Genomic DNA, 26283 nt, shown 5'->3' on the forward strand with positions numbered 1-26283 from the left:
TTATGAAGCATATACTATGATATACATCCCTGCGCAAGAACATTTATTTTCTAATAATAATAAATTAACTACTGTAGAGACATGAAGTTTCAAAAAAACTGACATATAATATATAAACCCTTCATATCACTAGAGCATTAACTTTTGTCATTTTTAAAAACATAAAGAGAATGGAGAAAATGTATAGCTCAATTAAAAAAACATAAATCTGGGCATTTCATGGGGAGAACGGCTCTCTTGTTTGATTTTGCCGATTTTCTGTCACATATAAGACTAAAATTCCTATTTTTGTTTTGTTTTGTTTGTTTTGTTTTTGTTTTTCGAGACAGGGTTTCTCTGTATTGTTTTGGAGGTTGTTCTGGAACTCGCTCTGTAGACCAGGCTGGCCTCGAGATCCGCCTGCCTCTGCCTCTGCCTCCCAAGTGCTGGGATTAAAGGCGTGAGCCATCAATGCCTGGCTTAAAATGCCTATTTTTAATATATTTTTTAAATGATAGCTTGTTCCTATTTGGGGGCAGGCTGTATATTTTCAATTAGATTACAGATGAATGTGATCACATATATGATATTTTCTCTGTTTTTGTTGTTTGACCTTAGATTTTTTTAAAAATGTAGTATTTTTAGATAAACAAGCACTTTATCATTTACATGTTCAGATCTATCCATTTTTCTCCTTGTATAATTCCCTCTGTGGCTTTAAAACCTATAGAGTCCTTTCCCTTTCTCAGAGAAGTATCGTCTCTGTGTCCTTGTTTGTCTGATAGGCAGTTAATGGGGAGCTAGGCCTGTAGCTCAGGGCTGGAGTACTTGTCTGGCATGTGCAGGACTCTGCTCCATCTCCAACACCACAAACATTTAAAACATTTGTTCAGTACAATTAGTAGTTAGTACATATTTGGAAATCATTTACATCTTTCTTTTTCCCCACAAATGGATAACCATCTTTCCTGTGTTGACTCTTGGTGATTGTACCATGTTCCTCAGAATCTCTTGTGAGTATTTGAGCAATCACTTGTGTTCCTTAATAACAATTTCAAATGCCAGCATCACTCATTTATATTTTGCATTCCTGCAGCACATATATATCCTCATATTCCTGTCTTCAAAATGATTCCACTTATGCCTGACCATTCACTTTTTAAGTTTTCATTTTAGTGTTTGTTTTTGTTTTTCTGTAGTGGTATGTTATTTTTGATTTATTAAAGCCTGCCTGAGGATTCAGAAAACAAAGTCAACTACAAGCTACAAATGTCATGCACACACCTTTAATCCCAGCATTCCTGGTCTGGTAGCTCCGCCTATACTTCAAGCTTGAGCCGGCAATCAATCAGCGTTTATTCATCAACCAATAACAGAAACATATATTCACAGCATACAGAAGGACATCCCCATCATTTTTGGAGACAGGGTTTCTCTGTGTAGCTTTGGAGCCTGCCCTGGAACTTGCTCTAGGCTGGCCTCGAACTCACTGAGATCCGTCTGCCTCTGCCTCCCGAGTGCCACAACTAAAGAAAGGCATGCACCACTGCCACCCGACTGACCTTTCCCTCTTTGAGATAACTTTGGAGATCATTGCATCAATGCTATTTGCTCTTTAAATTATTTTTAATGATTGCACTTTTTTAGGTTGAATTTTTTAACTTAAGCAGTTAAAGTCTTTATGTGGGACTTGAGAAAGTATGTATATAGTTTAAATTTTATATGACTCTTAACTTAAATAATTAACTTACTTTATTATCTTCAGTAAGATTGAATGATAACAACCAAATCCTACCAAAGTTATCTGAGGAGGCGCCTGTAGAGTCAGGCTCGCTGTGGAATTGAGAAACCTGGAGGCTGCTCATGAGTAGATTCAACTTTGTCCAGAAGGAGCTGAACGGGTTCCATGTGTTAAAATGTTTGGTTTTTAACACTGCATCGTCAACAAGAATGCCAACTATTCCAGTGTTAAAATGTTTTTCCAGATCAATTCAAGAGTTGCACATGTTGGCCTTTCTGGCTACCCACAAAATGTACCGCTGTCCTGCTGAACCGAGAGCTACCTAGCACATCTCCCAGGAATGGTGAATCACACTCCCCTGGAAGTCCGCCTCAGCTGCTTATGCTGCTTCACTGGCAGCAGCTCCTCCGTCTGCCCTCCACAGTCATGCCCTTAAACCAGAACCCCCTCTGGTCAGAGACTTGCAATCTGTTTGGACAGGGTTGTAATTTAAATGATTGGATCTGAGGCCTGCCCTCGGAATGTTTCAGAAACATTTAGTTTTAGCCTTTTTAATGCAAAGGTTGGTGTGCTTGGAAAGGCCTAAAATGGAAATGAGGCAGAAGCCATTCATTCCTCCTCTACTCCAGGCCATCTGTTTTAGAACTGTGGGTAGCACCCGAGCAAAAGGAGACAGACTAGGGACCAAAGTCAAGCATGCTGTATTGATGGCACTTGAGCCAGATATGAGGGGCTGTGTCCTAAGGGAGTGGTGGTAAGAAAGGAAACAACCAAACATTAAGACCAGCATGAGTCACACTAAAGGTCCATAATCTCTCCAGTCTTAGTTCACTTGTCTTTAAAACTAACACTGATGTTAGAAAGCTGCAGTAAAAACGGAAATAAATATATGAAAGCATCTGGAATTTACATGTGATAATAGCAATGCATGGTAGTTACAATGGTCAGAGCTTCTTCAGGGATACAAAGCAGGCTGGGGAAGAAGGGAAGATGGGCATGTGTGAGCTAACAAGTGTAAGAAGTATGGAGAAATGGCTGGACTTAGCATGAAGAGCCATGCTAAAGAGGTTAGACCTCAGTCTGATGGGGCTGGAGACTTCTGGGAGTTTTCTATAAACACATACCAGCTCCAGAAAGACATAGTGGTCAGGGCTTGCACTTCGGAGTAGAGCCTCCTCCACCTCCAGGATTGGTGACCTTGGATATAAGATGCAACTCCACAGTTTTATCTCCTTCAAATTGATGACTGAAACACTGACCTTTGGAGATGTTTGTAAATAGCTGTAATTATTCATTTACTGCTCACCATTGGCCTGCCAATGTTCTAGGTGTTTCACGTGTGTTATCTTAAGGGGGAAATGAGTTAAAAGCTTCAGGCAGTGACTAGTAGATGTTAAAGAGTTGCTTGCTCTGAGGTAGTGACTGTCACAAATTCCATCATTATTTGTGTTATCTGGTTGAGTCAGCATTTTATTAGATCCTTCTGGTGATAAGCATAGAAGTTAGGGTGATTCGGATGAAAATCAAGAAAGCAAGTAGTAACGTTTAACCTGCATGTTTTAAAATTCACTTAAGATTTGTACATCCAGGTGAGGGAGTAACTTGTCTAGTGTTCATGAGCCCCAGGATCAGTCCCCAGTACTGTAATATATCTATTTGTGTACTCTATGGTTTTAGAAAGAGAGAACTCTTCCCCTACTTTACCCTAACTGGTGTACAATTGCTTGAAATTTCACTTAAGCTCTCATTGCTACAGAAAATGGACTGGAAAACTAAGTGGCATCCTTTTTTTTTTTTTTTTTTTTTTGCTTACCCACTGATGGAGGCAGGGCCAGGAGCTGAAATCTCCACAGACATTCATCCCGAAATCTCTCCTGGTGCATTTCCCCTTTGTCAGTACTGTGAGAAGTAGCTAACAACCTAAATGAGCATCATCACTCACTTTTGGTTTAGTGCTTAAGGGTGCTTAAGGTAGATACTTGGAATGATTTAGAGCACATGAGGGATTAGACCAGATAGACATCTACCTTCAACCTGCTAGGAAATAGCCTGAGTCCTGACTTCCTTTTCTAGGACTCTTTCCTTTTAGATTTCACTGAACCTCTGAACATGTCTCACGTGGGCATGATATTCAATATGCCTTTCTCTTTGAACCTAATCTTATCTTTGCCCTCCTGTTGTAAAATCATAGTTTCCATTTCTTTCTTGAGGCCAAGGCTAGGGTGGGTCACTTGATACAATTTTTCTTGGATTGACATTGAACTAAGGGTAAAATAGTTGAGTTGGAAAAATACTTCCTCTGTATAACCCCCAGAGTAGTATGAAATTGCGACCTTGGAATAGATGGGAAATTAATTTTAAAATCTCCTAACAATCCTGTTTCTCTGCCCTTTAAAGTTCTTCATTATTCAAACAAACAAGAATAACAAAACCAATAAAACCATCATGCAAAACCACTACAGTTTTCCTAGCCAACCATGTTATCAAAGCTGACAAAGGTACAAGCAGAAAACAAAGCCAGGGAGAGCCAGTTAGAGAGGTTACACTGACAGGGGTGGAAGCCAACTTCAGCTGCCACTAGCTAGAGCAGAGTACCAGAAAATGTTCATTGGATTCTTAGAGAACACAGTATGCATCCTAACTTATTACTTACTAACTCCCAGTCTGGTATTGAGAGAGATAAGATTAAATGTGCAGAATTAAGTGATAATTATGTAAACAAAAACCAACCTTAAATTACCTGGCATTAGATATGGCTGTTGACTCTGGGCCTATCTTATAAATCATTCTAATTGAGTGGGTAGTGTTACCTTCCAAACCTGAAAAACTCCTAAGTAGAGAACATTCTGAGGAGGCAGCCAGGTCTCCTTGGATACAATGTGGTCAAGACAGGTTCACTGATAGGAAATTATGTGAAAGTAGCTGTTATTAGGAGCAAATATAAACACAGGCTAGGCAGAGCCAAAACCGAAGAAAGTTTTCTACATTTGAATAGTAATTACAAATATACATATACAGGTGAGGCAGCGGGCACATGAGCGTCTGTGAACATTTGGGCAAATATTCAGTACTAATACAGGTTTGTCTCATTCTCCTAACTGACTGCATGCTGACTCAGATCCTTAGGTAATTTAACCTGCACCCATTGGTTGTCATTGTTGTAAGAATATTCACTGGTGTGAACACTCCACATTTTCTAAAACACTTGAGATAACTTCATGCTGTTGTCTTAATTTTTTCAAATTTTTAAAACAATTTCCCTGTAAGATGGAGCATCTTTTTTATATTGTTACTGTTACTTATAGAACTTGTAAATTACCTGTTAAACTTGGCCTTGGTCTTTTTCCTTCTATTTTAAAAAAGAAATTTACATATTGTGGAAATTGGCACTCTTTCCATATAAATAGAAAATGTTTTCCTCATTTTATAAATACTATATATTGTTTTTTATGTATTCAGATTCATCACTCTTGTAGCTTCTCGAGGTAAAAAGTACTTATCCTACATGAAAGTTTCTTGAATACATTTGTATAGTTTTTTGATTTTGGTTTTTTGTTTGTTTGTTTCGAGACAGGGTTTCTCTGTATTGCTTTGGAGGTTGTCCTGGAACTTGCTCTGTAGACCAGGCTACGTTTGTATAGTGTTACAATACTTTTATGGCTTTCTTTTTATATATAAATCTTCTGTTTATCAGGAATTACCGTTTTTTATGAGTTTAAGTAATTCAGCTTTATTTTTGCTGCTGCAGCATTATTTGTTGATTAATTTACCTGTTCCTACTTCATTATGCACTGAATCCCCATGTATCTGGACCCTACCTGGGTCTACAGAGGCTTGGGAACAGACACCATCAGCTAGCCAGACAGGACTGGAAAAACAGGATGTGTGGGAATCCTCAGTTTGGTGATTGGTGTTTACTGCCTGTTGACACCTTGAGGCGAGGACTTAAAAACTACCAACAGCCTCAGACAATGACTTGAACACCAATAAGAGCACTAGTTCAGTTTATGTGCCAGGCTTGTTTTTCTTCATCAGTGACCTAGAGATTTATTAGATCAAGCCTTCTAGCCAGGAACTCACTTTAATTTCTCATTTAATCTCAGGCATTGCTGGTTCCATAAAAAGCTGCTGAGTAATAATAATGTTAAGTGCTTACATTGTACTTTTCATCCCCAAAGTGCTATCTAAACATTGACTAATTAAATGCACTGATGAAAGGCTGTGCGGAGGAAAGCCCCGTATCTAGTTGCACACCTGTGAGGGACCATTCCTGAAAGGCTCTGTTTCTTTCTCCCTCTGAATGGCACTCAGCAAGCAGGAGAATCAAAAGCTGCTCACATTATTTCGCTTCTGCTGCAAACGTCCTAGGGTATCTTCTAATTAGCCTGGTTAAACCCACCTTTTATCTGTCTCCCCAGATATTCCCTTTCTACATTCCTGGGGCTATTCAACAAGCCTCTTTTGATGTTTGCCCCCATGGTTAATCACAAAATCATAGACGCTTCAAACTTAGGGGGATCCCTGTTGATCATTTAGTTTTGAATGATTTAGCACAGTCACTCTGTTTGTACATGAGGGAACTGAGGCATGGAAAAGTACATGACCTAGGAAAGTCTTAGCTTACTGGGGACATCCCTGGGAACAGAAAAGCCAAGACTGTTAACTTCCACTTTGAATCAGCATCAGCTCTCTCCCTCCCTCCCTCTCTCCCCCCCCCCTCTCTCCCTCCCTCTCCCTCTCTCTCTCTGTCTGCCATCCTGGTGTACAAAGCGAGTTCCAGGACAGCCTCCAAAACAATACTGAGAAACCCTGTCTCAAAAAAACAAAAACAAAAAAAGATTGCTTTTGGTTTTCTTCTATTTCTCTCTCCCTTTCAGTGGGGTCTATTAAAAGGTCTCATATTGTCCTCTACTCAAGTCCCCTTTGGAAACTCATTTCTCTAATTTCCCCCATATTCATGCATATAGAGAGTTTCTTTGCCTTGCCTTCAGCTGTATTTGTCTCTCCCAAGAGTTCAACCAATAAGACTACAATGTATAAAATAATCTCTGTATTGAAAAAAATGTGACCCTTGAAAAGAATTTTTGTGTTATTGTTCCCATAGCCAAAAGTAAATCTATTACAGATCAAACCTATTAGCACAGCCCAGAAGGCATAGTGGCACACACCTTTAATCACGGCAAAGGCAAGCAGCTTTCCATGAGTTCAAGGCCATCCTAGTTTATATAGTAAGTTCCAGACCAGTGGGCTAGAGTTAATAATGATGATGATCATGACAATAATAATAATAATAAATAAATAAATATGAAGTGAGTACAAACCTGGGCCTCCTGGACTACATGTCCTACTTTTACATGGAAGCAAGTAGGCACACAGTGACCTCAGATCTCCTGGACTGATCCAAACCTGGCCTAGTCTCTGATCCTAGATACCTTCAGGAAGGACCCTTCCTAATTGTGAAGTGTTCTTATGAGAGGAATCCAGGGGCTGGAGAGATGGCCCAGCAGTTAAGAGCATTGGCTGCCCTTCCAGAGGATCCTGGCTCAATTCCCAGCACCCACATAGCAGCTCACAACTGTCTGTAACTCCAAGATCTAACACCCTCACACAGCCATGCATGCAGGCAAAACACCAGTGCACATAAAATTAAAATAAACAATTTTTAAAGTAAGAGAGGAAGTCAGAACTGCCACTAGCCAGCTGGACGATGGCTTCTCTTCCTTGAGTCATAATTTCTCAACTATTATATAAGAAAGGTAAATTTAAACTATTGATTGGGTCCTTTTCTCACTATTTAATAAGGCAGTAATGCTGGGACAAAATGAATGGTAGATGATTAAATTAGATTTATCTCAGGAATATAAGTATTTCAACAGCAAGCAGATTCTACTGGTCATCCTTGAGAATTTTCTAGAACTGTCTCAATTTTAAATATTTTAAACTATTTCACTACATATAATATAGCAATTGCACAGCCTTCTGGGTGCTTAGATATTGAAGCCACATAGTTAGTTGTCCTTACTTTGCAAGTGCTTCATTCATGGGTGTGTGGCTTGACATGATGCAGAGAACTGGATGAAACAGACCCTGTCCCATTATTACTGTGTTTTTTTTAAAATAAATTTTCATTCTGGGTTTATCTTGACCATTCTAAACAATGTAAAGAAATTGAATCAAATTTTCTTTGTCTCTTATTAAGACTCCAGCAGGAAGCAAGTATAACATGAGGGAGTGGGTATGGACACTCACAAATCTACCCAATGACACTAACCCACATTGAATTACCACATAGCTTCCAAAGTCTTAATAAAAACTGTGACCCTGAGGAGAGGATCAGTTAAGAACTCTCTGGTGATCTCATAATTACCCCCCACCACAAAGACTGATAAGCCAAAAACTCAGTCCTGTTGAGGGTGGGGTAATTAAAGAAAAGGAGGGAACCACAAAGATGGATTGTAGAAGAACTGAGGTTTTTGCCCGACTTCCTGAAATAGGAATCCCTATACACTTTTGGTGGTGTGCTTCTCTGCTCTGAGGATTTGTGAGTAGAATTTAGAATGAGAATACAAATATTCTCATTGTGCGTTGGGGTTTTCAAAGGTTGAGCAGGATCTGCACGATGTTTTGTGTTTGTTTTGTTTTGAGACAGTTTCACTCTGTAGTTTAGGCTGGCCTCTGGCATTCTAGCCTCTCCCTCAGCCTCCAGTGCTGGAACTATAGATGTTTCCACTAACTTAGATATGGGTCGCTAGGCATCTCTCTGCCTGCCTATGAATGCTGATAAATGGCACACATTTACGAAATACAACCTTTTGTGCTCATCTAGCCAAGAAAATGCAAATTGAATTATAGTGGAAGTTGTGTTACAGTACATGACTGTTTAGAGTTTCATGTCTTTGAGCTTTCCTGCTTCTGGTGGCTTTGTTCAACATGAATTGGATCTTCCGATTAGGCTTGTAGAGCAGAAATCTTTTTTGTCAAGGGCAGTAGACCTCTTTATCCCAGAATTCCCCATAGTGTCCAGAATCTAGATGTTGCATAATAACCAAGGAAAGCTTGTTTTGAAATGGAGGTAACTTGACAAATCAGAGGGAAAGCATTAGTGGATGCATAAAGTAAATCTGGAAGAGCCTTTTTCCTGTGTGAATTCTCTTGTCATTCTCTTTTTCTGCTCCATCCCCCATCCCTGTAGATCATGACCTCTGTGACGGTGGCCCGAAGGTGAAGGCAAACAACATAAAAGAGTGGTGTATGCCCTTCTCCCAATCCCGCAGGTCGCTATTGGCTGCAGACCTTGAACATGACACTGCAATTTCCTGGTGCCACACATGAGTAATAAGCAGCTGTTTCTGAAACTGTGGTCTGGAGAAGGCAGCACTAGGTTATTTTTTAACTTAATTGTAATTTTTGATTGGTCTGCAAGAAAGTAAATCAAATAAAGGCTGTTGTCTTAGTCTGCAGAAAGCCATGGGCCTCAAATTCCAACGCTGACCATCTTGACCAGAATAGAAAAGGGGAAATGTGTGTATCCCCAAGCTGGAAGTTCAACCAGACAGTTTTTATGGGCTGTTTTTGCACCAAGAGAATAAGCATACTTGGTATATTTCTCAGATGACTGAACCATGTCAAGTGACATTTGACAGTCTCAAGTTCCAAGAATACTTGAAATGATTTAAATGAATTTTTAAAAGGAAAATCTAGTTGTCAGCTTGATATTACATTTTGTTCCTGCCCAACAGTGGAATAAAATGATAACATTTTAAATCACAGCTGGAGTTATATGTTTGAACACCCACTCAGTACTGCAGCTCTGAAATAGTTGTCTATGTGCACTCCCCAAGTAAATAAGTCACTACAGGAAATTAAGTCCAATGGAAAACAGAAGTGCACTCTCACTGCAGTGTGGGCATCTGTCTTTCCTCAAGGAGCAGTTGGGTATGTGGAGAAAGTGGTGAGGTTGAGGACAGAGGGTAAAGAGACGGGAGAGAGCTACACATGTTCCCTGCTAATTGCTTTGTCATGCTCTTACTCACGTAGACACGCAGGGGGCAGAAACTAGATGGAAAGGTACCCAAGCCTCGTTCTGCACGTCCACTTTCCTTCTAACAGAGCTGGTGGCCATCCCCTTACAACAGCACCTGATGAAGTGTCTTTCCGACTTCTCATAGGTTGTCATACAGTTAGATTGATCTGTGGCTAACCTGTTTGCAAATCTGAAAGGAGTAAGAGATGATTCCCAGATGTTGCTAAGATGTGGTTTTAGTGGGAGATTTAAATTGAGTTTGTCTCTCCAAGTCTTTTGCCTCGGCTGGAGCAAAATGTTCACTTGAGCTGTGTTCTCTTGTGGACCTGAGCAGTATCAGGCCCTGATTGAGTCTGCTCTACTTTTCCTTCCTCTGGATCATGTGCAGACAGAAGGACAATCGGGTGCCTTTCGAAAACTGACATGTGAACATCATGCCTTTCTTTCTTACCCCTGCTGCAGATCTAAAGTATTTGGAAGAAAAATGAGTCTGAATTATTGATGATTTTTATTTAGATTAAGAGAAGGTAGCCTCGGCTGTCACTTACTGACCAACTGCCATCAGACACATGTTCCCCATTTTGCCACAGTATTAAACCCAATCCTTTCTCCAACACTCTATATGTAAATACTAGCTGGTTCTAGTGGAGGAAGCCAGAGCTCAGGGAGGCTTAGGAACTTGCCAGAGTCTCCCAGCTGGAAGGGAGACTGCTACCATTTGTGCTCAGATCAGCCTCACAGCATGCCACTGCTTCCGGAACCAGAGACAAAGAAGTGCGGTTGGTGAGCTTCTTTGGAGACTCTAATGAATCTAACTACTTGGCACTGGAATAATACACCTAAGCTGTTGGGAAGCAAACCTGTGCCATGGCTATCTGTTTTCTGTTTTTAACTCTCTTTGGCCAATTTTATTAAGGATGTACTTTTGAACTCACACCTGTAACTGTAGTACTACAGAGACCACGACGGGAGGACTATGAGTTTGAGACCAACCTAGTCTACAAGGGAAGACCCTATCTCAACAACAAAAACAATACATTCGTGCTTCACTTTTTGGCCAGTGCACCTTCTCCCATTTAACTGTGCCTTGGCCATTGTCTTTCTCAGGTGGAGTGGGGGTCCCCATGGCTTTGTTCTGGTCTTCATTCCCAGCTGGAAGCTTTAGGAGTAGATGACACTTTGGTCTCATTTAAGGCCACCATTTTCCTAGTGCTTTAGGAATAGGGTCTTAACCTTAAGTCACACCAAGTTGACTAGGATGAGGATTCAAAGGTGTAAGGCTCTTAGGTGGTAGAGGGAAGGCAGGGCACTTGGGTGTTTTTTGAGAAGTTATCCACATATAGGTATGTCATGAATTTTAAAAGGAACCTTAAAGAATAGCACACATGGAGCCCACTTTTCACAGTGATGCAACCTCTCGACCAGAGGCCTAACAGCCATTCCTCTTTCCCCCTGCCATTGCATTCAAGGACAATAGGTCCTTGTTCCTGGAAGTGTGCAAGTATATAGAGTTTTCCCTTTCCATAATATTAATGGAATGTTTATAAATTCTAAAATTAACTTGAAAATATTACCTCACTCTTCTGGAAAAAAATCTTTAAGCAACCTCAGCTGTTTGGAACATAGCCACAAACCTGAGATGACAATGAAAAGAACAATGACTCGAGTAGAAAACAGTAAAACAGACTCCTGAGTAACTGAGCTGTCCCTTAGCCAATGCTGTCTCGGTGCGCCTGCTTCACCCTCACAGCACAGCGACTGAAAATGCTGTGGCATCTAGACAACCCCCCCCCCAAGGAAAAGGGCAGGGCAGCACCCTTGCGCAGTCAGGGAGTGGGTATTTCAGATGAGGGTGGGCTCACTTCTTGCTTCGGAGCAGTCTGCTCTCCTGAGCAGTCCCAAGTGGAGGTACCAGGTTGTAGGTGAGAGTGGTCACATTTGTATGTTCAGTATATAAATGTTCAACCCACATGAAGCAAGACAGTTGTGTAAACAGTAGTGAAGGAATAAACAGCCTTGAGTTTCATATTGCATCACATGGTGTGAAAGTAAAGAGGTCTGTGACAGTTGTAGCTAAAAATGGTTTGGGGGACCAGGTGGTGGTGGTGCACGCCTTTAATCCCAACACTTGGGAAGCAGAGACAGGTGGATCTCTGAGTTCGAGGCCAGCTGGTTCAAGTCAGAACAGATCAGAGTCGCAAAGCCTATGTGAAATCTGAATGAGTGGTAAGAAGAGAGGCAGCCCCCTCATAGAGGAAATGACCTGAAGGACAGACAAGACTGCTCACAACTGCAGATGCCCAAGCTTGAGCACTGGAACTGGGCTGGTCTGCAGGCGCCTGTTTTGGAGACCTTGCAAAGCAAGTGAGACATAAAGTCTAGTTTTGCACACTTCTCTTGTATCCAGCATCAGGGACATAGTAATTTAGTAAGATTCTATTAAGTCAGGGAAGCGCTTCTGTTAATGATAAAATGAGAAGTCACTGAAGACTTGGGAGAAAAGCTGGTATGTGATGAAGTGTCTTGGACAACTGCCTGGTGCCTGTTCTTGGCAGATTAAAGAAGGAAGACTGGCTTTGGGATTAAACTCAGGTTATCCTGTTAATCTAGAGAGGGTGGTAAGTCTGGAACCAGTGAAATTAGGTTAAAGGGACTCAGCATGAACCTCAAAAGCACTATGCTGTGTAAGAGAACACACACACACACACACATTGTATGTGGTTCTATTTCAATGAAATAGCTTTATAGTGACAAAAAGTAAGTTAGTGGTTCCTAGAACTTAGGAGAATAGAGTAAGAGGACAGTGGAGACTTAACTACTACATATGGGAGCTGGAGGGAGGGTTGGTTGTAGTGACATGCACCACTCGATAAATAAACCAAGGTTTAAATTTAAATAACTGAATTTCATGGTGTGTGAATTTATTTCAATAAATCTGGTTTGTTTGTTTTTTTTTCATAAAAATCGGATAGGGAATCAATAAAACATGATGAACGGCTCAGGGTATCTGTGTTTGATAGAAATGAATCATTCACTGTCAACTGTGGAATTTCCAGCTTGGCTGTCAGTGAAATAGCAAGAATTGCAACTAACACTATTACTACTTGAAATTTGTGCTTTCGGAATACCCCAAAGAATCATATAGATATGATTATCATCAGTGAAAATTCAGTACCACAATTCTTTGTCACTGGATACCTGAAAGCAAAATGGAGTAGCTTTTTCAGAGGATAAGCTGATTATTAGTAGTAATAATAAGTGAAACATTAATAAAATAGAGTTGTGTATCAGGTGCTGTGATAGGAGACTAGATATTAGAAAATAATTTTCAAAAGGCCATTAGCTTCCCCAGGTAGGAATATACATCAATGGCCATATCAAATTGGTAAAATATTTCAGGAACCTTCAGAATCTTCACACTCTTGTCCTGATGAGTTCTAGATGGAAAAAAAAAAACACTTAGGTCAAGATGCTCAGTCTCTATCAGATCCTGGATGAGGCCCCATGTCTCCCTCGGGTTGCTCATCACCGGCACTCACCTGGTTTTCAAGCCACCCTAAATCCTCAGGCCTCTGTTTCAATGAGTTATCAATCATGATTACTTAAGGAAGAGAAAAGGAAACTAAAGTCAGCAGAAGGATTGTCACCACAGTGTAGAATCAGTGTTGTGACACGTGGGAAAGTGTTTGGTGGTTGGACATTTCCTAGAGAGTGCATATCATGTATTGGTGTTAGGCACATGCCTTACAGGGGATATTGGAGTTAACGATTGCCAAGAGAACAGAACTGAAAAAGGTCTAGTGTACCTACAGCCTTGCGGAGGGAAGAGAGGTGAAGAGTGGGAAGACATGCTGGCCTAGCTCAGAAAACAACCATCAAAATCTCTACCCTCTCTATTAGGAAAAGACCCACCCCTAAAAAGCAATAAACTTGATTGATTTTATATTCCCTTTTTATTTCAGTGCAAAACAATATACATTTAATACTGTAAAAAAGGCAAAGTCACACAATATACAAAGTGGTCACCCAGCATCTCTGCCTTGTCCCCCGCCCCTGAGTTAACCCTTGCTGTAACTGTTAACATCGTGATATTGTTCCCAATGCTTAAAATCCTCCTCCATTTCCAGCTCCAGTATAGCCTCATTTTTCTATTAAAAAAAAAAAGAGAGAGAGAGAGACTTTCCTTGAAGTCTTTCATTTTGAATTCCCAGTCATTATACTTACCTGGGTCATTATACACACCTGCGTTTCATTTTGAATTCCCAGTCATTATACTTACCTATTTTTCTGCGTGTGATTACTGTGTCTCCCTTAGGTGTTAGTTGGAGATAAAGTTGTCATTCTAACTAGGTGCTTATTTGGGGGAAAAAATGTATCCAGGTAGCTATTCCTAGTTATTTCTGGCTGTCTCTAAGTTGATTTCATCTTTTTTCCTGATACCAAAATCAGCATATAAACAGTTGTTAATGGTACAGAAATAACGGGCAGACTTTTGCCTTACTTGTATGTGAGGTGTTGGAATCGTTGGGATCCATGAATATTAATTAGTTAAGTGCAGAGTGGTATGACTGCCATGGGCTCCAAACTAATGGATGTGTGCAGGCCAGCAGGTAAAATGACAGTGGGGAGGGGACAACAGGCACATATATGGCTCATGGTGGGATCCGCTGCCTGTGGACAGCCCATGCCTTGCCAGGAGCATGCAGTGAGGGTTATCGTCATGCTGGAATCCAGGCTAGTACTGCAGGGTCATTTCAAGAGTAGAAAAATTATCTTGTGTTGTCACTGTTGTTCTTAATGTGAAAACCCCATTTTTAAAAGTTGCTCATTAAAGAAAAAAAAAAACACGAAGAAATTTAAAATTCCAAACTGAAAATGACCCTCAAACGGTTACACCTCTTTAAATTATTACATTTGCCGGCCGCTATATTTGCTGTGTATTCATGGGGGAAAGAGTGGAAATGAAGTCACATTCATTCACCAGAGGAAAGCTGTGCTCTGACTTAATCACACAGGCACCGAGCCCGTCCTTTCCCTGCACGGCTTACAAACCTCCTACTCTGAGCTCGGTCTCCTCACGTGGGGCTCACCCTGCCCCACACCACACCGCAGAAGCAGGAACACAAAAGGAGTTTGGGAATCTTCATTTCCAACCTGCAGTGAATACACCAGTTCCTTTGGAGCAAAGTCTTGTGCCTTTTCTCCCGTGAGCTGCTGGAAAATTATAATGAGAGGTTTTCCTGTTGCATATAGGAAAGGTACCCCTTCCCTTGCTGCATCTGCAAGACTTGTGTGCTCAATACTGTACCTCCCTGTCCTTTTCTCTTTCCACAGGTGATAGAGGGAAAGCTGGCTCCATTCTTGGGCAAGGTCATTAAATTCGCCACCTCGCACGTCTATAGCTGCAGTCTTTGTAGCCAGAAAGGGTTCATCTGCGAAATCTGTAACAATGGCGAGATCCTCTACCCTTTTGAGGACATTTCAACAAGCAGGTATGGAATATCTCATCCTACGGAAAAGTATCTGAGTACCGCGTGCGCTTTTGTCAGGACAACCTCGGATTGAGCTTGTGTCTCCCTCACACCCACATGCCGTCCAATCCCTGTTTCTCCCCACTGTGTCCAGTTTACTTTCGTTTATTTCCAGTCCTTACTCTCCATCTTTGGGCAGAAGAAGGTAACAGATCTGCGAAGAAACGCTGCCTCACTCTGTCTAGCTCATTAGGTAATGAACTGTGTGTTCTGTCTTCTCCAACTTTCCAGAGCCCAATGATCAGAGATGGGAAATAACAGAGAGACTGTCTCCAAAAACAAACAAAACACCCAGAAGCAGCAACAACAAAAAGAAATGGGAAAGGGCCTCCTCAAAGGCAGGCCAAGCCTAGACTGACTGCTAGAATTACAACTCCAGGCCCTCCAGACACAGCAGAGATGAAAATTTTTAGTCTGAAGAGAGAGAAGTCATGGGGCTTAGTTTTCTAGTAAAGTCATGTTTGGGCATCGGCACATCCTGGCCGATGGATGGCTTTCCCACTAACTTAAATCAGTCTTCACTATGGCTTCTCTATACTCACAAAATAATACATAGCCCTTTTCCTTTCATCCCAGGAACATAATAGAAATACTCTCTGTGTGTGCATTGGCTTCTTTGGCCACGAATTATTATCATAGTCTAACAAAAAACATTGAGGCTGAGTGGTGGTGGTCCTCATACTCGCACATCAGGTATTACTCACTGAGCCATGATCCACCCCCAACCCCAAGACAGGGTTTCTCTAACAGCCCTGGCTCTCCTGGAACTTGCTTTGTACACCATGCTGGCCAGTGTTTGTTACATGTACATAATCAAAAAAAGCACTGTGAACACAGTATATTCTATTTGCCAAGATCAGTGTGCTAGAGTCCAGTCCACACAAAGTTCCCTAGAAACCATGGAAAGGTTCCTAACCCTGGAGAGGCAGGGTTAGGTAGGTCTCTGAGTTCAAGACCAGCCTGGTGTACAGAACTAGTTCCAGGAGAGCCAGGGCTACACGGAGAAACCCTGTCTGGGGTTGCAGGGGCATGGGATCAAGGCTGGCCAGATGGCTCAGTGAGTAAATGCCTGATGTGCAAGTATGAGGACTTGAGTGTTAAGCCAAGAACACATCTAAAAGCTGAATGTGACACACGTGTCTGGAGCCTCAGTGCCCCTCCAATGACGTGGAATATGGAGTTAGGTGAATACCTAGAATCCCACTGCAGCAAACAGCCAATAAACAATCCTGTCTGAAACTAGATAAAGTGTGAGGACCGACCCCTGAGGTCGTTCTTTGACTTCCAAGTATACACCATAGCACACACACAGATGCACACAGCACATTCCTCGCTTGATATTGAAACTACTCTCCCTCTCAAGAAACAATTTCTCGAGTGTGTTACCACTATCTAATGGGCCAGCTGCTAGAGACAACAGTGGAAATACATGATCCTACCTCACAGTAGTATACAGCTTAGGGACAGAAGAGCCATGCGACAGTTCTGTTAAAGCTAAGTGGCCCTGGACCTCATGTGCATGAGGGTGTCCATGGCAGGGGAGAAAGAACCTTTCCATGGTTTCTAGAGAATTGTGTGCTGACTCTAGCACACTGATCTTGGCAAGTAGAATATACTGTGTTCTCATTGCTTTTTCAATTATGACCATATACCAAACACTGGTCAACTTGGACTTTCTTTTCCTTAACTGATTATTGAAGAGGATGCTTCCTGACTGTAATTTAAAAACATGTCCCTAGTTTCAATATGTGGGACTCCTTCACTGGCACATATAGAGAACATACTAGAATTATGGGAACTGGCATTAACTAGCACCAGCGCTAGCCTGTCATCTAAGTGCTATCTCTGTTTTAAACTTTTTAATTAGACTTCACTTACTTATTTTGTGTATGTGTATGTATGTGTGGGCACTCCGTGTGGAAGTCAAAGGACAGCTTGTGAATGTTCTCTTTCCATGACATGGGTTCTAAGGATCAAACTCAAACTCAAAGCATCAGATCTGGTAGCAAGTGTCTTAATGCGCTAAGCCATGTCCTGGCCACCTCTGCCTTAATGGTAAGGAAACCCACATTCAGGGAAAACTATTTACTTGCTCCAGCAGATAAGGTGAAACACTTAACTCTATCTGACTCAGCACCCATCCTTTTCATCATATACCACTGCTTCATCTTTAGCTGTAGTCTTCAAAGAAGTCTGCAGGATATACCCTGAAAGCAATTGGAAAGCTATCTAGATCTGCCTCCCTGAAGGTACACTTCTCAATTGTCCCTTTATTTGCTCCTGTGGGAGTGCAGACACCTGAGGCAGTAAGCCATGGTCAGATTGGGATGGAGCAGATACACATTTCTGTTGTTAAGTGGAAGAATGGCTATTGTGATGGGGCTGGGGAGAGGTTAATACCCTGCATCACTGGGCAGTGAAGTTGTCTGTGGAAGCTGAGGGGACTTACCTTAACTCCAAATTGTTGTGCTCCTGAAGCTTCTCAGACACGAATGAAACACCTACATCTCCTTAACTAAGAAGCCCTTAATGTCCAGACTGCAGGATTTAAATACAATAGGAAGACCATTCTGTAACTAAGCTTAATCCAGCATTTACCCCTGAAAGGATACAGGGGAAGCATGGCTTCAGGAGGAACAAACATTCCCTTAAAACAATGGCAAAATCCCACATCCTAGAGAAAAAGAAACAACACGCTCCTGAGAAAATAAGAAATAAGAGCTAACTAACATTTAAGAATTACAAGTCCCAAGATTAGGGTGATACTGCACGAAGACTTAAGGAGAAACAATTGTGTATGCAAGCAAAGAAATCACGTAAGTCACAAAGTAACTACCCAGTACTTAGATTCTTCTTTTAAATCTTTAAATTATCTCCTGTGCAGCTTTCTTTCAGTCATCTTCACACTTCACTAATCATCTCTTGATAGTAAGGACCCCGTCCTAATGCTGCTGAGGGGTCGGTCATTCTGAATACTTCTGTGAAGATGCCATTCCTAAACAATTCATTTTAAAACACTCTGTGAGCATCTTGAAAGAGCCCTGTGAGCTCAGCCAGCCACCCCAAGTGCCATCCTTTCTGCCCTAGTCCATTTGACTTGGCTAATTTTTATCTTTTCAGACGAGAGGAGAGTTGTCCCCAGTGGTATTCAGATATAGAAAACACTGCACTCCAAGGCTTTTTTACCACTATACCCTGTGAGCTACATCCAGATGTGAGTAAGGAGATTATGCACAACACAACATTGAGTTTGGTGTCCTGGTAGTGTATGCATCCCATAAGTATTTATTGCTTTGTTGACTCATGAGTGATGGCAATGCTTTTTAAATGAACTAGCTAGTTAAGGGAGTTTCAAGCCTTCCAAATGTATGGTGGCATTACAAAAGTATGACGCAGACCCAGCTCTATATACAAGGTTGGAGTCGCTGACCTGCCGTTTAAGGGACTTCTTTGGCAGAAAGATTGGTGTGCCCAGCTTGCCCTTGAAAAAGCATCAGATAATATTCTTCCTGTGTGTTCCCAGGGCACCTGCAGTTCAGGCACAGGTCTTCTGAAAGAGTTTGTTCTTTTAAGTTTTGAATGTGAGTGTTTAAAATCGCAGACTGAGCTGGCCCTAGTGGCGCACACCTTTAGTCCCAGCACTAGAAAGGCAGAGGTACATGGTCTCCAAGTTTGAAGCCAGTCTCATGCCAGTCAGAGCTTCCTGGTGAGCCCCTGTCTCATAAAAATAAGAACAAACAGTAACAACACCAGTTGAAAGGAACAGTTCAGACTGAACATTTGCAGTTTCTCCTGTGTACAAGTGGCTGATTTCTCTTCCGAGAAGTAAGCATGGCTCCCAGGACCTTGCACTTACTAACGCGATGCTCGCCAGTTGTGCCAGCGCGCTCTCTCACCACATCCCAGCTCCACACGGGAGGCCTTCCCCACATCATCTTGAGAATGAACACTGGCCTCATGGAAATGCCCGTACCAAGTGAGGCTCCAAACAACTCAATTCTGTGCAGAGAACTGTTTTGTCAGGCTAGTTCATGTAAGGAAGGTAAATGCAAAGGGAAATTTGTTTTTGAAAACCTCCCAAGGATCTTAGAAAATGAAGCCTGTTTTACCTACTGGCAGAACTCCAAAATCATCTGATTTGTGCAAAAGAACATGAGTTTTCTTAGTGCACTTGACCTGTTGAAAATGGCTTTGTCATTTTACTGCCATCCCCAGCACCCTGTCTGCCCCTGAGAACCTGAGCTTGTTGGGGCGTAGATACTGCTTTTTACACCGGCACTCTCTGGCCCGCTTCATACCTCAGGTACACATGGAGCTCTACATACGTAACTACAGTGGAGCCTTATCAAAGGGTTTATTTTCAAAGAACTGAAGCTGTGTTACTACCTAACGTGCTGAATTCCTTCCTCTTGTGAAGAGGCTAGGTACATAATTTTCTTAGCCAACAAGAGTAGTGACATTAAGATCTCTATTTTCAGGACAGGTGTGGTGGCACATGCCTTTAATCCCAGCAGTGACAAATGGATCCTTGTGAGTTTGAGGCCAGCCTGGTCTACAAGCCAGGTTCCAGGCCAGCCAAGAATACATAGTGAGAGCCTGATCAGGTGATGAAAGAGCTGTTTCTTTCCTGTTGGTCTGTTTGCATTTTACTTGCCCACCAAGTAATGGAGAGGAAATGTCAGCTGAAGTTGTCAGTACCTTACAAAGTCCTCCATATTCTATTCGTTGTTTTCTTGTTTTGCTCTTGAGGAGAATTTCATGTTATATATTTGGTCTGCAATTGTGTGTGTGTGTGTGTGTGTGTGTGTGTGTGTGAGAGAGAGAGAGAGAGAGAGAGAGACAGAGAGAGAAAGAGAGAGAGAGAGACAGAGACAGAGAGAGAGACACAGAGAGACAGAGAGAGAGAGAGACAGAGACAGAGACACAGACAGAGACACACAGAGAGAGACAGAGAGACAGAGGTGCAGGTGGACTAAGCTTGAGAGGGTAAAGAAGTGCTACCCAGAAGTTCCAGCACAGCTTCCTATTTATTTAGCCTTCATTTCAGCAAGCCCTTGCTCAAACAGACTGAATTCCTGGCTTATGGCCTCATGTGGACTTAAATACACACACATTACATACTCTTTTCTCACTAATCAACCTGACACATTCCTTTGTTGGTAAATGGTTCCAAAGCAAACACTGTCAGTGCACCTAATTACCAGGTTTGTGGTCTCTCCTTGGCAGTCCTGTTACATCCTGTTCAACAACAGAGGGTAACTGGCTCGGCCAGGCTTAGGGAGGGAAGAACTATACCCTCAATGTCTACAGTCTTTTTTAATGATATTTCCTTTCTGTGGCTTTTCTTGGGAAGCAGCCCACTGGAGAGGTGCAGCAGGAAGGTGTAGGATCTTAGAAAGAGCCAAAGGGAACCTGGGATCTTCCTCCTGGGTACCATTCTAGTAAACCACCTGCTGCTGCCTGCAGCTGCTTCCTGACTGGGCTCTCTGCTGGTGGCTCTCTGATAACACTCCCATCATGATTTAGAATCGTCCATGTCTACCGTTGGAAGGGTCTACAGAGAGACCCTGTAGCTATCTGAAGAGGAGAAAAACAGTCCAGAAAGCAAATGAATGGCAGGATCATGGTAATGAGGGACCAAGATGTGATGCTACTCTTCTTTGGTCTCATAACTGGCTACCCTTCTTCTATGTATTAATGTGTTTGCTATGCCAGTAAGGTTTTCCTTGACCTAAAGAAAAAGAAAGAAACTTTTCAGCTCAGTGCTTGGTGGTTTGGTGGCAGGGTCAGGGAGTCTTCTGTTTTCTTTTGCTTTAAAAAAATCTTTATTCAAAGAATAACTTAATACCTAACATTGCACCTTGGCTGGGGGGGGGCTCCATATGTACATGTCAAAAGACTTCAGAATGTCTGCTAACACAGGCAAGACTTTCATGAAATGCTTGGGGCTGACCCACCCTGTATGTCATTAGTCTCTTGATAAATGCAGTCCGTTTATAACCACAGTCCTTGCTGGTGAGGCCACCTTTGCATTTGGTATTTCAATAGATTGCGATCAAGACATGTTCCTTAAGAATTTTCTAGTTAGGTATCTAGGTAACATTGCCTTGTCTGTACACATGCCAGACAACCTAATTGTTATTTTTTGTTTTTTGTTTTTTTGGTTTTGTTTTTTGTTTTTTGTTTTACGAGACAGGGTTTCTCTGTATTGTTTTGGAGGCTGTCGGTCTAGCCTGGCCTCGAACTCACAGAGATCCGCCTGCCTCTGCCTCCCGAGTGCTGGGATTAAAGGCATGCGCCACCACCACCCAGCCCCTAATTGTTGTTTAGAGAGGAAAATATCTATCATTGTTTAAAATCATAAATGTTACTTCTAACTATAAAATGAATTGATGTTCACTCTAGTAGATTTGAGAAGTACACAAAATATAAAAAAATTCCCCATAACTTATTATTTTTCTGTGCATACATTATTTACATATTTATATATGAGTATAAAAAATGGAGTCATGTTAAAAATGCAATCTTATAACTTCCATTTATCACATCATCTCTGACCCCCAAAATAATCAAATTCAACCGATAAGTATTTTTACTTATGAAGGATAAACTTTAATTGCCTTAAAATATTAAATCGGAATATATTATGTGTGAAAAAAACATTTTTTCAGTTAAAAGTATTAGGATTCAATTAATTAGTAGAAACTGGCTAACTAGTTCCTGGAAAGATCCACGGGAAATGGATGAACAAGCTTAGACTTCACTGACCCTGCCACGAAGTTGCTACATACCCCACCCTCTGACCTGCAAGGCCGATGGCGCCAACATGTATTAACAAAAGGTATGAGCACTTTTTTTCTAGCCCTGAGTTTTAGCATTTTTCAAGCAACAAAAGTTTCAAGCAAGTTGAGTTGTTATGATACTCTACCCAAGGTGCTTAAGATATAAATTCAAGGGGAGAGAGGTAACTCTGTGGTAGGATGTGTGTCTAGCAGGCACGAGGCCCTGGGTTCAATCTCCAGCACCACCAAAAAAAAAATGCAAACACAGCTGTGATTGTACCTACCATTTTGTAAGATCCATAAGGAAAAACAAAACAAACAAACAAAACAAAACCAGCTGCAGAGATGGCTGGCTTAGTAGTTAAGAGCATTGGCTGCTCTTCCAGAGGACCCAGGTTCCCCACATGGCAGCTAACAACTGTCTGTAACTACAAGTCTGACACCCTCACACAGACATACATCCCTGGAAAACGCCAAAGTAAATAAAACAAAAAGAAATAAAAAAAATTTTTTTTAAAAAAACCTTTCTGTTTTGTTCACTGCCCCATCTAGAGAAACTACTCTGAGTAATTCATGAATGAGTAAGTGAATGAATCAGGGGTTTACTTTGTTTTAACTTAGTCACACTCCAATGAACTGATTTTAAAGTTTTAAACGACAAACCTTTAAAATTAGGTTTTAAACCATTTTTAGGAAGTTTTTATTTAAATAGACATTACCAAAATATGTGATTTTTTTGTTTGTTTTTGAGTATTGGCTAACATCCTGTCATATGTCAGGGACAGATGTGTTTTACTGGGGGCAGTGAGGCCTCTGATATCAGAAAGAGAAGATGTTAAATGTCTAAGCTTGACTAAACTACTCAGATAATTGGGTTGCTGCTTAGTGTATACGTTTTCTTCCCCCCCAGAACTGTAAATAAGTAACCTGGATACACATGGGAAGATTGGAGGTGTTTACCCTTTCCTACAAAAAATGTTGACTCTGTAGACTGAGCAGTGTATTCTGAAATTAACTATTTTGTGCTTTTAAATTACAGAAGGTGCAAAAGTATCTTAGTTTTGTCTTGTGTATTTGTGCGTTGTGATTATTTTCTATACAATGAATTTTGAGAATGCACATGGCAGTGTTATTAAAGGCTGTCATTTAAGAATTATTTTTATTTTAATGTCATCTCTAACACACTGTCATATTACCATATCTTTATTAAGTACCTTCAAGACTCTGAGCATTGAACCACTCAACAAGCAGGAAACACCTGTATTCTTATAACCATCACTGGTAACTGTCTGTCCCATCCCTGATGCTCTCAAAGTACTTAAAGTACACAGAAACACTCAGTAGATACTATACATACCCATGCTGCATGACTGTTGCTGTTTGGGCCAAAGCATACCAGAGCACAGAGCTCAACCGAGCCAGGGAGAACTCAGCAGTCACCTGCCAAGGACACTCACTCCCAACAGGTTCAAAGTTCCATTCCTGCACTACACTTTACACTTAAGACTCACGGAGCCTTGGCCTACTGAGTCTCCGTGGCCATTTCTGCCTTAACCTGTTGCCCGTGTACTAGTCCTGAAATTTGGAAGAATGACAAACCCATCTCGTGGAATGAGAGACTGCCACCCTGAACTGGTCTCACTTTTGGTGTGACTCCTCAACCAATGGGAAGAATCAGAGCCTTTTGATGAGAAAACAAGAAAAAACAGCAATGTATTTTTTAAAACTTCATCTGAAAACCAGAAATATATGGATTATCTTACAATAATCTTAAATAATGAACTTGAAGCCTGTTCAGATTCAGCCTTGGAAACACAGAAAGCCACTGAACTTGAATAGATGTAATGTGTACTGGAAGGTCCAGTGTGGGAAGAGGATAAAGCCAGAGTGGTTTTAGGTGGTATCTTAAGTGCCAAAACAGGGTTTTGGAATCACAGATGATGTGAATATCCAACAAGGAGGTGGTATTCTCCTCCACTTTCCAAGCATAATTTAAGGAAGGCTGTTAGGAGAAAGGCCTGTGCAAGTTAAGGAATCCTTCACACCTGGGAAATACTGAAGTCCACTCCCAGGCCACTAAAAAAGTTTTCCCCTCCCAGGCATGCAGGTCTTGCTCAGGCCACCATCTGAGACCATCAAGAAAAACCCCAAACTGAAGAGTTCCCAGGGATTCCTTTGCCTAGTATCACTAGCCTAGGAAAACTATGATGCCATTTTGTGAAAAGAATGGGCTCAGTGGCAGGAAATAAATAAGGAAATAATAATCCCAGCACTGGGGAGGCAGAGGCAGGTGGATCTCTGTGAGTCTGAGTCCAGCCTGGTCTACAAGAGCTAGTTCCAGGACAGCCTCCAAAGCCACAGAGAAACCCTGTCTCAACCTCTCCCTCCCATAGATAGACAGACAGACAGATAGATAGACAGAGAAAAATATGAAGCAATAACTGCCTGTTTCTTCTAAATTCACATCAGAAACCAAGATTGTATTTCCAAATAACTTACACTGCTCATAAACTAGGCTTCTTTTGGGGACTTACTGTGCATTTTCTAATATACTCATGCCTGACTTTCTCTTATTTTGGCTCTACTAAGTGATGAACTCAGCCATGCTAAGTGAATCCCAGTCAGAGTCCTAGGTGAATTATTTCCTTTTAAAGGCATCTTTCATAAATAGTTAAATTCTTATTTTAAATGAAAAGGGTAGCCAGTGAGTCAACAGCGGGAAGCAGAGATCGTTGGCTGCCACTATTGGCTGACACTGTTCTGCTGCTCAGCTAGGTCTGTGTCTGAACCAGGCCTTTCCAAGCATCCTTAACCTCCAAGCATTTTTGAATCACTTGGGAATCTCTACAGAGAACCACTGCTCTTGTGTCTAGTCCCCAGTTGCTTCAACTGTAGTAGGTTCCAGTCTGGCCAAGGAGGTAGAAATGTGTAAATCCTCCTGAAGTGCCTTCACTTTCTCTAGCAGCAAATATATTTTCCTAAAGTAATCCCAAGAAAAGATAAGCATTTTTTTTCTTGAGAATTGTAGTGACTGCCAGGTAAACCTTAAGATGCAGATTTAATGTCAGAAATATTAATTTCTCATTTCCCCCAGATGCTCTTAGGTTATCTCAAATTCGTTGTGCTTTTAAGCACACCCTGAGTGTGGGCTGACTCCTCTCCCAGCCGGCCACAGATTAGCAGGAAGGGCTTATTAAGCATTTACACAAAGGATGGTGAGTTAATGTCCCCAGGAGGGTAGCAAAATTAACAAATGAATTAATTAACCCTTGTTTGCATTCTATTTTGAATCCAGATTGTAAGTAAAGCTTTTGTAATAGGTATTAGCCAAGCTTAGCTGACAGACTCAAAAGTCCAGGACTGAAGAAAGCCAATGCTTTGTGGGTTGCAATCAGGGAAAGCTCTTCCTTAATTAACTCAGGCTTAAAAGACAAATAAAAACATCATTACAGGACGTGCCAGTTGTCTTTCCAAGAGTTGAGGTGTGTGTTGAATAACCCGAAGACTATGTGACTACTAACTGGAGGAGAGCCAGAATTCAAATCACAAGACCAAAATCAAGTCCAAAGCTTGGGGCCACAAAAGCCACCAGTTAGTGTTTTGTATTTTATCTACTAACTAACAGACAGACGTAATAAACACAGGAAAACAAATAATGCCTAACTCAAAGCACAATTATTTACATATTACAAACAGCTAATGTATGTGTATACTCAAACACACACACAACCACCACCACCACACCAAACTATAGACAAAGGACCAAGTAGAAGGTGCCTATTTTAAATCTCAAAAGGGAGGGTTGGAGGGTAGGTGGGAATCAAAATGTGTTGTAGTCAAATATAATGCTCTCTGCAGTGTACTAGTACACATTATGTACTCTCTGCAAGAACCTTGCTCCACTAACCAGCGTGTCCACATCTCTTGTTCTCTTCCTCATGGTCCTGCTGACAACATAGAGGGCCACTTGGACTGCCAGATTTCTGGTCAGCCTAGAGTAGTGTCATCTGGAGACAGTCCATGCCTACGCCACTGATTTGATGTTTGTCAGAACCCACTCATAATCAGTTTCTTCCTAAAATCGCTTGTCAATTGCTCATTATTTTAGTCTCTCTACTTCCCCCAAAGAGTGGCCCTACTAAGGCTTCTTATTTGTTACATTGTATTTTATTCATTTTGCCATAGGACCTTTAATAACAGATTTTGTGTATTTTTTAAAGATTTATT

The 26283-nt window shown here is 41.4% G+C and overlaps 1 protein-coding gene across 2 annotated transcripts in view; it reads left to right on the forward strand.

Annotated features, from left to right (window-relative positions):
• The window catches only part of Plekhm3 (pleckstrin homology domain containing M3), a 151160-nt gene that overhangs the window by 117590 nt on the left and 7287 nt on the right, over window positions 1-26283 (forward strand). For both annotated transcript variants that reach the window (XM_013113798.3, XM_005070565.4), the window contains exon 7: window positions 15078-15235. In XM_013113798.3, the coding sequence (XP_012969252.1) occupies window positions 15078-15235 (158 nt within the window). The remainder of the gene's footprint in view (window positions 1-15077; window positions 15236-26283) is intronic.

Source organism: Mesocricetus auratus, unplaced genomic scaffold (assembly GCF_017639785.1).
Source record: "Mesocricetus auratus isolate SY011 unplaced genomic scaffold, BCM_Maur_2.0 Super-Scaffold_100010, whole genome shotgun sequence".
Classification (NCBI taxonomy): domain Eukaryota; kingdom Metazoa; phylum Chordata; class Mammalia; order Rodentia; family Cricetidae; genus Mesocricetus; species Mesocricetus auratus.